This window comes from Saccopteryx leptura, chromosome 3 (genome assembly GCF_036850995.1).
Source record: "Saccopteryx leptura isolate mSacLep1 chromosome 3, mSacLep1_pri_phased_curated, whole genome shotgun sequence".
NCBI classification, from domain to species: Eukaryota; Metazoa; Chordata; class Mammalia; order Chiroptera; family Emballonuridae; genus Saccopteryx; species Saccopteryx leptura.
In genome coordinates this window covers 105,208,608-105,222,675 of record NC_089505.1, presented here as the reverse complement: position 1 = coordinate 105,222,675, position 14,068 = coordinate 105,208,608, and the positions used below count along the sequence as shown (strand labels likewise).

General features: G+C 48.7%; 1 protein-coding gene across 10 annotated transcripts in view; it reads right to left on the bottom strand.

The window, feature by feature from the left end:
• PTPRU (protein tyrosine phosphatase receptor type U) overlaps nt 1-14,068 on the bottom strand; it is an 81,703-nt gene that overhangs the window by 22,403 nt on the left and 45,232 nt on the right. For 7 of the 10 annotated variants that reach the window (XM_066375626.1, XM_066375628.1, XM_066375632.1 and 4 more), the window contains exons 15-16: nt 11,157-11,186; nt 8,146-8,303 (exon numbers count right to left, since the gene is read on the bottom strand). In XM_066375626.1, coding sequence (XP_066231723.1) covers nt 8,146-8,303; nt 11,157-11,186 — 188 coding nt within the window. The remainder of the gene's footprint in view (nt 1-8,145; nt 8,304-11,156; nt 11,187-14,068) is intronic. The other 3 variants (XM_066375630.1, XM_066375635.1, XM_066375636.1) reach the window with 1 other exon arrangement.

Below are 14,068 nucleotides of genomic sequence, written 5' to 3'. Positions count from 1 at the left end.
GCCTTTCTGTCTTAGGCCTTCTCCACTGTAGGATCTCGACACAGGACCTGATCATTCTAAAGAGCATCTACAGCAAACACGCAAGTACTAAGATTTCAAGGAAAAGGATTTCTGCTGGCTTGAAGAACTCAGAGACTAAGGAGACCAACAATGCTATCGAGGGCTCTCCAAGTGGAGAAAGGGGTAAAGGAGATGGCGGGGGACCCGGCAGCTGTCCCAGGGACCCTGAGGCAGCCCCTCAAGTAGGCACGGGTCACCTTGCAGTGGCTGGAGACAAGCAGGACCCCAGCCGGCTGAGATCCTGACTGGAAGCCAGAGCCAAAGCTGGGCGGCCTCCAGAGGAGCCTGAGAGCGTCACAAGTTGTCGTTCTACAAAAGCCACTAGAAGATGACAGGATGATAAATGATAACATTGCCAAGAGGACCCTCCACTTCCTGGATCCAGAGAAGACAGGTCCCTGCTCGCCTTGCTTATGAATTTCTGTGGGATTACACACAAACACGTGCGGGCGCACACGCGCACACACACAGTCTCCCTCTCCCTCCCCACCACCCCTGCCCCAAAGACCAGCTTGCTCACAACTGGCAAACCCCCAGAAGGGAGCTTCTGGGTTCTCCCAGGCTCTCCCCAGCTCTGTCACAAGTGTGGGCCTACGACATCTCGTGCAAGTTACCACTAGATAGCTGATGTTTTGTGTGAAGGGGCCGAGGCCCATAGAAATAAACCCTGGGTCTGGAATCAGACTAAAGTCACTTGACCTCTCTGGGCCTCAGTTTCCTGATCTGAAAAGGAGGATCCTCAGACCTTCCTCAAAGACGAGCCCCTTCCCCACTGCCACCCAGCCTCCGACACAGACAGGCCTCCGTGTTACAGTTCAGTAGCCCAGCCTCCGACACAGACAGGCCTCAGTGTTACAGTTCAGTAGCCCAGCCTCCGACACAGACAGGCCTCCGTGTTACAGTTCAGTAACCCAGCCTCCGACACAGACAGGCCTCCGTGTTACAGCTCAGTAGCCCAGCCTCCGACACAGACAGGCCTCAGTGTTACAGTTCAGTAGCCCAGCCTCCGACACAGACAGGCCTCAGTGTTACAGCTCAGTAGCCCAGCCTCCGACACAGACAGGCCTCCGTGTTACAGTTCAGTAGCATGCTATACTTCCCCTTCACTGTCTTCAATTAGCATAAACTTTTAAGAAACCCAGTCCGTCATAACAGCTAACAACAGCTAACATAGTGTTTTAATGTGCCTGGCATGATTCTTAAAGTCATTTAATCCTTGGAACATCCCTATGATGTAGGCACTGTCGCTATTGCCCTATCCAAATGAGGAAACTGTGGCCTAGAAGAGTCAAGTTACTTGTTCAGTCAGTGGCAGCACTAGGATTCAAACTTGGGCCCGCCTGACTCTCTGGCTCTGCTGTCCACCGTGCTTTCTCTGCTTCCAACTTCCTGATAAAAGGGCGTTTGTGGTGAGAAAAGAACCCAGTACTTATTTGACAAACTATTTGGCCAGAACCCACCGGCATCCACAGGGGTCAAGAGCTCTGAATGGCCAGGGCCCAGAAAGGCATGAAGGTTTTCACAGGCAAGATTTCCAAGACAATGGGGGCACATTCCAACATCTTGGGAACATCCCAGCTGGCTTCGTCCGTCTGCAGCCAGCCTGCCACCATTTACACAGCATGAGAAGTCCCTATTTTAAAATTTGCATACTGAGGATGCACCAAGGTCCACATAGCTTTCTGTTCTAAACCACAAAAATCTGGCCAATGCTCTTTGGAGAAGAAAAGAAGAAAGTGAAGGCTAGACTAGTGTGGGGCCTGGAGAAATAAGGAGAAGGCGCTGACACTCAGCTCCAATCTCCGGAAAATACCTTGAGTTCCCCATGTCCTGCGTCCCACCTTCAGTGCCCACTCCCCCTCCTCACCGTCAGTCAAATCTGATCCATCTCAGCTAAAAACCTGGCCACCCCTGCACAAAGATGTATCTTCTCAAAACTCTGGCACACCAATGGTTCCCACCATCCACGTGGCAATTAGACTGGGCTGACTGCCCTGGATCAGTCTTGTCTCCCCAACGCATCTGTTCCTCGCGAGCAGAGCCTGGGTTTCCTGCCTCTCTCAACAGGACACAGCAGCGAGACCTGCACTCCCATTACCCTCGCTTTCCACTCTCCCCAACACCCACTTGAGTTTTCAGCTTGATCAGGCCTCTCCATGTTTTCCTTATGTGCCCACCTCTGTGCCTTTGCACATGCTGTTCCTCATCCTCAAATGCCCTTTCTTTCCTATCCCTGCCTGTCCAAATCCTACCCATTCCTGAAGGCCTAGCAAGATACAACAGAAACAGAAATCTAAAACTCAGAAAGACCTGCATATAAATCCTGGCTATGCCACTTCCTAGCTGTCTGACCCGAACAAGTGACTTTGCCCCTTTGAGACTCTGATTCCTCGCTTGTAACATGAAGGGTTGATAACAGCTATCACGCACACACAGCCGTGCTTAAAATTTAGTGAGGAAGATCACAAAGAGAATATGATGAATAACTACATGCCAATGAATTTGAAACAAATGGAATGGACAAATTCCTATACAAAATTAACTTAGTAAAAGTGGTTTGAAAAAAAAATAGAAAGCTTCAATAATCCTTTATTCCTTTAAATAAATTGAATTAAAAGTTTAAGTTTTTTCATAAAAAAAACAACAGAAAGAGATTGTTTTACAGATGAATTCCATCTAGCTTTCAAGGAGCCAATTAGTCCAATTTGCCACGATAAGGAAAAAAGAAACTTTGATGCATTTTATAAGGCTAATAAAATTCTGATAGCGGAAACCAAACAAGGATAGTACAAAAAAGAAAAACCACAGGCCAATTCCACTCAGAAATGCAGCTTTAAAATCTTGAACAATATAATTATACTAAACTTAACAATATATAGGCTGGACCTGTGGTGGCGCAGTGGATAAAGCATCAACCTGGAACTCTGAGGTTGCCCGCTCAAAACCCTGGGCTTGCCTGGTCAAAGCACATATGGGAGTTGATGCTTCCTGCTTCTCCCCCACTTCTCTCTCTTTTTCTCTCTCTCTCTCTCTCTTTCTCTCTCTCTCCCCTAAAATGAATAAAGTCTTTTTTAAATGCATAAAAAATATAATGTATCATGACCAAGTTGAATTTATCTCAGAACTTTCAGGTTACTTTAACATTAGAAAAGCTAAAAATGCCACTTGCCCCATTAACAAACTAAAGGGGAAAATACAACAATAAGGCAAAAAAGGATTTGGTAAGTTTAATGACCATTTAAAATAAAATCTCTTAGCAAATCCAATTTTTTAATCTGAAAAAACATTTCTAGCAAAAACTATATCCAACTTCATTCTCCATATTTAATGTTAAAGTCACTCCTTTTAAAGTCAGAAAAATATGACAAGGATTCCTGCTATAATCACTTCTACTCAACACAACACAATATTAGAGTCCACCGTCACTGCTATTGAGAAAGACAGGAAAAAAGGATAAGAAATAAAAAGGACGAAATAGAACTGTCAATTTTCGCAGATCTTTTGATTGAACCCAGAAAATCTGAAAGATTCTACAGACAAATTAGAATAAGAAAGTTTATCAAGAATGGCTAAAAAAAAAAAAAGAATGGCTATAAGATCTATATACATACAGAAATCAACTACCTATTGCTATAAGCAACAATGAGATATGTAATATTTTAAAAGTATACCTTTGGTACAGAGAAAATAGAATATCCACATACAAAAAAATGAAGTTGGACCCTTATCATATAAAAAATTAAATCAAATAGATCAAAGACCTAAATGTAAGACCTACACCTTAAAACGCTTAGAAGAAAACATAGGGTGGCAATAATTTCTTAGCTATGACACCAAAGACACAGGCAACCAAAGAAATAAAAAGACAAATTGGGCCCTGGCCGGTTGGCTCAGTGGTAGAGCGTCGGCCTGGCGTGTGGAAGTCCCGGGTTCGATTCCCAGCCAGGGCACACAGGAGAGGCACCCATCTGCTTCTCCACCCCTCCCCCTCTCCTTCCTCTCTGTCTCTCTCTTCCCCTCCCACAGCCGAGGCTCCATTGGAGCAAAAGATGGCCCGGGACCTGGGGATGGCTCCTTGGCCTCTGCCCCAGGCGCTAGAGTGGCTCTGGTCACGACAGAGTGACGCCCTGGATGGGCAGAGCATCACCCCCTGGTGGGCGTGCCGGGTGGATCCCCGTCGGGCGCATGCGGGAGTCTGTCTGACTGCCTCCCCGTTTTCAGCTTCAGAAAAATGAAAAAAAAAAAAAAAAAGACAAATTGGACTTCATGAAAATTTTAAATTTTTGTACAGCAAAAGATACTATCCACAAAATAAAAAGACACCCCAGAGAATAGAGGAAAATATATGCAAATCATGTATCTTATAAGGAACTAACATGCAAAATATATAGAGAGAGAATTCCTAAAACTTAACAACAAAAAGCAAACAACCTGATTCGCAATGGGCAAAGGGCTGGAATGGTCATTTCCCCAAAGAAGATTTACAAGTGGCATATGCTCAGCATCATATCATTTGCCACTAGGGACATGCAAATAAAAACCACGAGACACCACCCACACTCCTTAGGATGGCTTCTATCCAAGAACAGAAAATAACAAGTATTGGCAAGAATGTGGAGAAAGCAGGACCCTTGTCCAGTGTTTGTGGGAGTGTAACGGTACAACTGCTGTGAAAAACATGGCAGTTTCTCAAAAAAACTAAACACAGAATTACCATGTGATCCAGCAATTCCACTTCTGGGTATGTATCCAAAAGAACTGAAAGCAAGGATTCTAATAGATGTGTGTACACAGATGTTCATAGCAGCGTTATTCACAATAGTTACAATATGAAAGCAACCCAAGGGTCTATTGACAGATGAATGGATAAAAAAAATGTGATATATACACAAAATGGAATATTATTCAGCCTTTAAAAAAAAAACAAAAAAAACCCCAGGAGCTTGGTCTGTGGTAGTGCAGTGGACAGAGCATCGACCTAGAATCCTCTGGAACACTGAGGTGACTGGTTTGAAACCCTGGGCTTGCACGGTCAAGGCACATAGGACAAACAATCAATGAACAACTAAAGTGAAGCAACGATGAGTTGATACTTCTCATGCCCCTCCACCCCATCTCCTCTCTCCGTAAAATCAATAAATTAAAAAAAACTTTAAGTTACAAATAAAAAAGGGAATTTTGAAAGATGCTACAGGATGAGGAAACTTTGAGGACATTATGCTAAGTTAAAAATAAGCCAATCACAAAAATACAAACACTGTATGATTTAATTTATATGAGATAATTAGAGTAGTTAAAATCATAGAGACAGAGGATAGAATGGTGGTCGCTAAAGGCTAGGAAGAGACAGAAATGAGGAGTTATTATTTAATGAGCACAGAGTCTCCATTTATAAGGTGAAAAGACCTATGAAGATGAATGGTGGTCATGGTTGTACAACATTATGAATGAATTTAATACCACTGCACTGTACACTTAAAATGGCTAAGATGGTAAATTTCACGTGATATATATTTTGCCACACACAAAAATGATGTACCATTTGCAAGAGAAATCAAAAATTTAAGGGACCTGGGGGACTACCTAGCAGAAAAATGTACAAGATTTTATGGAGAAAATAACTGAAAGACATTCAAAACCTAAATAAATGGGGTGATATATATTGTATTCATAAATGGAAAGATGGTTTCATAAGATGTGAGTTTTTCCCCAAACTGAACTATAGATTCAATACAAATCCATGCAACAAAGTTCTCCAAGAAACTTGAAAAGATAATTGTATAATCTGTAAGACAGAAAATGAGAGCAAAGAGAGCCAAAACGTCCCTGATGAAGGACAAAGTTGGGAGGACTCGATGTTTCCAATATCGAGACTTAGACGATTACAGAAATTAGAAAATGTGATGTCGGCACAGGAATGTGCACACCACCGGCCAATGAAAGAGAACAGAGACCCAAAACACAACCTACATATATGTGGAAATGCGATCTGTGATAAGGGTGACATTGCAAATCAGCAGCGAAAGTATGAACTATAGCAACTGACGTTGGGACAGTTGGGTTTCCCTACAGAAATAATAAAACACGATAAAACCCTTAATTCTTATCACACACAAAAATCAATCACAGCCTGACCTGTGGTGGCGCAGTGGATAAAGCGTCGACCTGGAAATGCTGAGGTTGCTGGATTGAAACCCTGGGCTTGCCTGGCCAAGGCACATATGGGAGTTGATGCTTCCAGCTCCTCCCTCCTTCTCTCTCTCTGTCTCTCCTCTCTCTCTCTCTCTCTCTCTCTGTCTCTCCCTCTCCTCTCTAAAATGAATAAATAAAAAATAAATAAAAATTTTAAAAAAAAGAAAAAGCTTTAAAAAAATCAATCACAGACAGATAAAAGATTTGAATGTGAAATGCAAATTAAAAGTTTTAGAAAAAGTAAAAAATATTTTATGATCTTACATAAGGAAGTATTCTGTAAGAAAATACAAAAAAGTAGAACTCTAAAAAGATGGGTGAACTTGACTAAACTGAAAATAAAAGCCTGTTCATACAAACACACTATAAATAACCTGCAAAGATGAGTCACAAATTGGGAGAAGATATTTGCAATTCGTAAGTCACAAATGATTATCATCCTAAATATATAAAGAACTTTTAAAAACCACTAAGAAAGCAACAGAAAATTAGGTAAAAGACATGAACAGGCATTTCACGGAAGAAGAAACCTGAATGGCCAATAATGATTTGAAAAGATGTTCAATCTCATTAGTAATCAGAGAAATGCAAATTAAGACTATAGAGAATTACCATTTTATGCAAACTAGTTTGGCGAAAGTGGAGAAGGCTGGCAAATTTTGATCTCGATGTAAAGAAATGGAAACTCTCCTGCACTCTGCTGGGAGCAAACACAGGCAATGCTACTTTGTAAAACAATTTGGCACTGTCTTACCAAGTGGAACAAGCACATTCCGTAATCCAGCAGTTCTAGAATCTCCTACGCAGGTGCAGGAGACTCATTTCAGAATGTTCACGCAGTTCCATTTGTAATAACAGGAAACTGGAAACAAAGCAAATGCCCACGGATGGCAGAATAGAGAAATAAATTGCCGTATATTCAAACAATGGAAAGCTACACATCAGAGAAAATAAATGAACCATTACAGCGAAACATCCATCTGGGTCAACGTTGGAAACATGATGTGGAGTTGAAAAACAGAGTGAGTTTTCATTTTTATAAAGCTCAAAAGCAAGCAAAATTCTACAGTGCACTGTTTGGGGACGCATGCCCATCTGGTAAAACTATACCCCCCCCCCAAAATCAAGAAAGCTATAAACACAAATTTCAAGGGAATAATTACATATAAGAGGGAGGTAGGCCATATGGGACAGGCACCTAGGTGCCGTTCTAATTCGCCAGTGGCGTTCATTGGTGTTTGTTGTATTGTTATGACTTTATGATCTTCATAAACTTTACATATTTTCTTTTGCACAAATCAGCACTAAACAGAAGAAAAAGATGTGTGGTGAAGTGAGTTATGACCGACGCCTGGCACATACAACTGGTTTGCTACGCTTCTCGCATGCCAGGTACAGCACTAAGGAGGTACACACATTATCTCATCTTGTCTTCAGGCAAGCCTCCCAGCAGAGAGTACGGGAAGCAGACACGCAGGGAGGATGAGCAACCTGCCCGAGGTCACACAGCTTCTGGGATCTGAGGTGCAAATCTGGGTCTGTCAGACTTCGGATATCCCTCTTAGCCACTGAGCTCCGTCCAGCCCCTCACCCAGCAGGCGCCCCGTAAACCAGGAGACTGCGCTGATCCCCTCTGAGTCCCTGGAGCACCTCCCACAGTTAACACATGTGACCTCGCATTCCTCCTCCGAGCCCATGTCTAATTCCTCCATTTCCCTAAAGCTCCTCCCGTACAAAGGTCATCTCTGTGTCTTCTCTGCATTGCCAGGGCCGGTGCTGGTCCCCAGCAAGTGGACAACAGGTGCTTCAGTTTTGGTTGGGGATATTATAGAACTTATCTGACACGAGGAGCCCCAGAGCCACGAGGAAGGGACCCAAGAGCCGGGCACTCACCACGGGGGCTGTAGCCATGGGCGTCCATGAAGGAGAGGCCCAGGCGCTCATCCTCCTGCAGGGTGCTCTGGTCCGTGAAGCTCCGGTCCACAGCGCTCATCATGTGTGTCTTCTCCTGGCGGTAGTTGACCGTGGCCTTGGTCATATTCACTGGCTTCCTGCAGAGGGGGGTTGACGGGAGACACGGGTGCTAAGCTGGGCAGGACAGTCCCACAGGTGGATGATGAGGAAGCCCAGCAGTCAGGAGTCATTCTAGAAGCATCTCTGGATGCTGAGGGGGCTCTGCCTCCTTCCTTCATTCATCAGACCCAGAGAGCTGCTGTCTCCCCCACAAGAGACCCTTTCCTGGGGACCTCTGCCGAGAGCAAGGGATGGATCAGCAGTGGGGACCTAGCCCCCAGAGCTCAGGAAATGGGAGGGAAAATCACCTGGGCCTACTTTGGTGTCACAGCGGACCGTCGCCCCACCCCAAACCAGGAAGAGGGCTGCCCCACTCCAGCCCCAGCATGCCCCATGTCCGTCCTCCTTCTCCCGTCCTCACCGGACACCTGCCCTGGGAACTCCTTTTTCTCTTGTCATGGGATGGATCATACCCCTCCGGCAGAGGGTCTGGCTAGTGCTCAGCCAGTGCTCAGGAGTCCTCTAATGGGCCAAGAATAAACTCCAACCACGGTCACTTCTTATCCCCCGAACTCCCAGGGTGGTCCCACCACCGGCCACTCTGGACTTGCATAGAGACCTACACGGGGTCTATGTTCCCGCCACTGCCCACCAGTCCATCCCACTGCTAGAAGCAGCGCAGGGAGAAGGTCCCGTCCCTCCTGAGAGGGCAGAGCTTCTGGATACGGCCCTGGGCAAGTGCCCCGCAAGGCCCAGGCCTCCAGCCCAGGTGAGGAAGGCAGTTTGTGACTCGGAGAAACAGAGGAAAGTGGGAGGGAGAACAGGATATGGGGAGGCAGGGGACACAGGTCCATGACCAAGGGGCCAAGCAGCAGCAATGGGAAAATGGCTTGGGACCCACTTGAGACTGAAGAAGAGCAGGGGCCCAATCATAGGGAAGGCTCAAGATGAGGGAACTATTCACTTGCCCCGCCCTACAGCACGCAGGATATGGGGCAGAACTAAGAAAGGACTCTCAGGTTATGAAGGCTTGGGGACACTGAGCTTCATGGAGACAAAGAGGTCAACAAAGGGATCTTCCCAGACAGGCAAATCCCAATCCGCCTGTCCTGGCTCAAGAGCTTCCAGGGAAGGGGGTGAACCGGAGCACCTCTGGATGTCCCTTCTATCAGGACCCCAGTGTCCTTCCTGTGCTAAAAAGATGACTCCATGTACATGCTGGGGACAATTCTGCAGTGCACTGAGGTAGGCACTGCCTTCTCAGCCTGAACCAGAGATGGCTCCGTGGGCCCAGGCCTCCTGCTCCCAGCCCCATCTGCAGGCTCTGGCCTCTGCCCTCACTGTGGCCCAGGGCACAGCTAAAGGCCCCTTTGCGGGGCAGGTGAGAAGCCTCTGTGCCCGTCACCTTGATCATTAACCTGAAGGAGAAGGTAGAGGAGGAGTGAAGGGGAGGAAAGAGATGAGGAGGTGAAGAGAGGGAGTGAGAGAATTAAGATACAGAGGAGGGAAGAAGAATAAAGGGACAAGGAGAAAGAGAGATGCAGAAGGGGACAGGGGACAAAGAGGGAGGAACAGGTAAGACACTAGCAAACCACAAGCAAGAAAGAGGACCACTGACAGAGGACAGACAGGCAACCTGGCTGACAGTGGTGCCCAAGGAGGACCGTCACAAGCGGACACTGGCCTAGATAGCAGTCCCCAGTGGGGTGTCACAGGCTCTGTTCCTGCCCTCCTGGCCTCCTTGGAAGAACTACAAGCACCAACCAACCAGATCCACAGGAGACAGAACCCGGAGGGACACCGAACACACCGGCCCCGGCTGACCTCAGGGTGGGATTAGCAGACAGAATTTAACACAGACACTCGGGAAAGTTCTGCATTTCAGCTCAGAAATCACTGCCCAGCGGAGGGAGGGGGAGCCGCCTGGTCAGCAGTTCCTGTACAAGCCGAGCTGGGGGCTCTGATGGTGACAGGGTGTGGCTGCTGGAAAAGCTAGGATGACACTGGGTGATGTCGAAGCAAGTAGAGGGTCCAGGGAGGAGGGGGTGAGAGGTTACCATCCTCTGGGCTGGTCCGGGACCACATGAGCCTGCTCCGCAAGGAGGGAGAACAAGCAAGGTTGGGGGAATGTTCTAGAAGGCTTGCAGTCAGAAAAGACACAGTAACATCAGGAGGCTGTGGAGTCTGATTGGGGGGCCTGGGTGGTAACCCCCACTGTGCATTTCCTGTAACCTCTGATAGGTCCCCTAACGTCTATAAGCCTCAGTTTCCACATCAGTAAAACAGGTTCATAGTTTCTGCTTCTCAGGGTTGGCGTGAAGATTCTGTGTAAAGAAGTGAGTCCAGAGGAAGCGTCCAGGAAACGGTGGGTCTGAGAAGCCTGGGGTCACTGGGCAGAGAAGGGGCTCCTGGTGACCTGAACACTGTCTGCACTGTGTGGAGAGCTGCCAGTGTGGGGACAGGCCCGCCCCCAACACGCACACACATGCACACGGCTGTGGACTCCCAAGAGAGGCTGTGTGAGGACCTGTCTGGACGTGGACTGCGGTCTGACGTCAGGAAGTTCCGACCAGCAGGAAGGCTCAGGAACACAAGGGGCTGCCTCAGGGGGTGAAAGAACACAGAGGCTCAGGGACAGTAAGTGACCTGCCTGGGGTGACAGCAGAGCCAGGTCTGAACCCAAGACTCTGACTGCCAAGCCAGTGCTTGTGACCCCCAAGCGAGGAGGATGACCGAGAAGAGAGAGCAGAGGAGGAAAGCTCAGAGACAGAGGTAGCCATGAAGAAGGGGCTGACACCAGGCCAGGCAGGGGGTAGGAGCCCACGCCCAGCTGGAAGGGGTAGGAGGGCTCCCAAGGAGGTGCCAGGACCCAAGGCAGTGGAGCTACTTACGGGTAGTAGGAGTAGGCATAGTGGTCTCTCCTGGCAGCATGCAAAGAGAACAGCACAGTTGGGCCCAAGGTCCTTCCAGAAGGCTGGGCCCAGGGCAGCGCCCAGCCAGCAGGGAGGAGCGGGCTGCTTTCCAGGCTGGGGAGGGGGCTGGCCAGGGACCAGACAGGTTAGAAGGGCCTTCCTCGTCCCAAGGGCTGGCCTGGCTCCATCATTAAGGAGCAGAACCCAAGACCCCTTCCGGAACCTTTCCTCAGCCTGCTACTGGAGTGCAAAGGAAGTGAGGAGGTCTGAGGGAAACAGAGCTTTCAGTCGTTCACACACATGTACACAGAAATATTTATATATACACTTGCACACCCACTAGAGGCAGACACACTTGGATACACATGTACTCTATATACACATAGGAATATGCACTGACACTCACAAATGCACAGACTCACATGCACCAAGTATTTAAATACATATATATTCATACATACACATTCACAAATACACACAAATGTGTACACTCACACACAACTCCCCCCACTCACACACTCAAGGTCACTATACTCGCCCCTGCAGACAGCCCCCACCCTCAGTCCCAATCCCCCTCACACCTGCAGGCCCCTCTGGCCCTGAGGGGACAGCTGTTTGCATGCACCTGTGCCTGGGAGAGCACGAGTGGCTGGGCAGGGAGGGGGCAGTGTGGAGAGGGCTCAAGGGCAAACCTGGGGCCCCCTCGCCCATGCAGTCTGCCCCCGGGGTCCATTAAAGGAGCCAGGTCACCCTTCACGGGAGCCCAAAGCACTGCTTGAGACAAGAGCTGAGACAGGACCACAGAGCCCCCACAGAGGGGGGGCAGAGCAGGTCTGATTCCCACTTCACAGGGGAGGGAGCTGAGGCTGACAGTCGCGGTCTTCCCGGGACTCTCTGGGGTCACTAGTGGAGTCCAGAGCAGGGTCAGGACGCCAGAGCCAGCTCCCTCCGCAGGCCCTACTCAGGCACATCCAGGGGTCCTCCATGCACCTGCCCTACATCACCCCATCGGCACAGACCCCAAGGAATGGCCTTCCACAAGGACATCCTGCAGATTGGGGGAAGGGAAGGCGAGAGGAGGGTGGGAGACTGAGGGATCAGCGAGGGCAGGTGTTTGGCTAGAAGTCACACAGCATGTTTCATCCATCCAGTGACAGAGGAGAGGGTCTATGACCCTGTGGCTGGTCACAGGCCCTGACCAGGAGGCGGGAGGCTGAAGGACTAGCATTCTCTGGTCTCCCCAGAAGTTAATTTCTCCAAAAGGGCCTTCCTTGACCACTCTCCCACAACCACCAGCTACATTATGTCCCCCTTTACCCTCTCTCTGCCCCCAACCCAGGCACCCTGTGCTTATCCATTTCTGCTTCCTCTGCCTCTACTTTAATGCAAGGCTTCCACTAACTACAAAGCACAAGAGGATTCTGCCCACAGATGGATCCGGGGACCCAGGACAGTGTCCAGCACTTTATAACCCCTCAATGAATAACTAATTGAATGAGTAATCAATAAATAAGGGAAAAAAATTAAAAGCTCTCTATCTCTATGAGCTTCCATTCCTCCTCTTAATAAGTGATGTTAATAAGACCCCCACCCAACCCCTTCCCACCCCCAGGGGCTGTTGTGAGGTTCAGGCAACTGGAAGCACATCCTCAGCTCTTGGGAGGGGGAGGGGGAGGGGACGACACACCGCCAACAAGACAGAAGTGTTCTCTGCCCTCACAGATGCAAGCGCTGAGCAAAGCACTGCAAGTAAGTAAGTGAAAAGGTGCAGGAAAAAGAAATGCTGCACAGGGAAGGAGGAGGGGCTCTGGAGGGACAGCAAGGGGATCTGACCCGGCCTGAGTTCCAGGGTCTGGGGTCTGGCTGGGACAAGCCAGGCCTCCCCTCCCAGCCCTGGAGTCCCAGGGCAGATTCAGTCAGTTTCATTGTCCACACAGGCAGGACAGGATGGAGAATCTGACATCTCCCTGCTGGCCCTGACTGTGTCCCATAATCCCCTGTCCCCGGCCACCTCCTTTTTCCAATAAGTGTGCACAGGGGGTTACTGAGGAGCTGCCCTCCCACAGCAACCTCCTAACCTACCCCCTACATTTGGCCTGAAGAGCCCCATCCCTGCCAGCACTGCTCGGTCCCATCACACCCACAGTACAGACCGGAGGAGCCCTGAGGAGCACAGTGCACCCTGCAGGCCAGGTAGAGCATGGGGAGGGGAGGTAGTGACATGCTATAGAATGGGTCTGAACGGCTTTTAGAGGAAGGGAGGATCCTAGAGTCTTCTGGAATTGCAGCTGCATAAGTAGAGGGTTTCCTGGGGCCCTAGCATACCTCTGGCTCACCATCTCCTGGGCCCAATGCTCTCTCTGCAAAGATGGGTGACGTCCCCCACTTTGCCAGTCCTCTCTCCTTGAGGGTAGATTTTTAGGGCCTCAGGCAACACCTGCAGACCCCCCCAATGTCTGACTCCTCCCTTACACTCCTCTCTATCTGTCTCACTCCCCAGGCCCCCAGAGTGAACTCCCAGGCCCCCTGCTGGGGAGAAGGATAGGGACTTGCCACTTAGGCACCTACTGTGCCTAGCATGGTGAGGCCCTTCACATCTCCAGCCATGAGGTGCTCAGGCTTTGTAGTTGGGCCTGGGTTCAAATCAGACCCCACCACTCATCAGTGAAGTGACATGGGCAAGTCACCCAATTACAGTTTCCTCATCATGAAAAGGGAGTCAGACCTGGATCCAAGAAGAAAATGTTCTTTAATATATCCTGAGACAGACGGTCCCTGGCACACAGTAGGTGCTCAATAACTTACGTGACGTGTGTGAAGCTCCCGGCACATAGTAATTACTCAACGAGTGATGCTTTAAAATATTTTGTACATGGAAACTATGTAGGGAG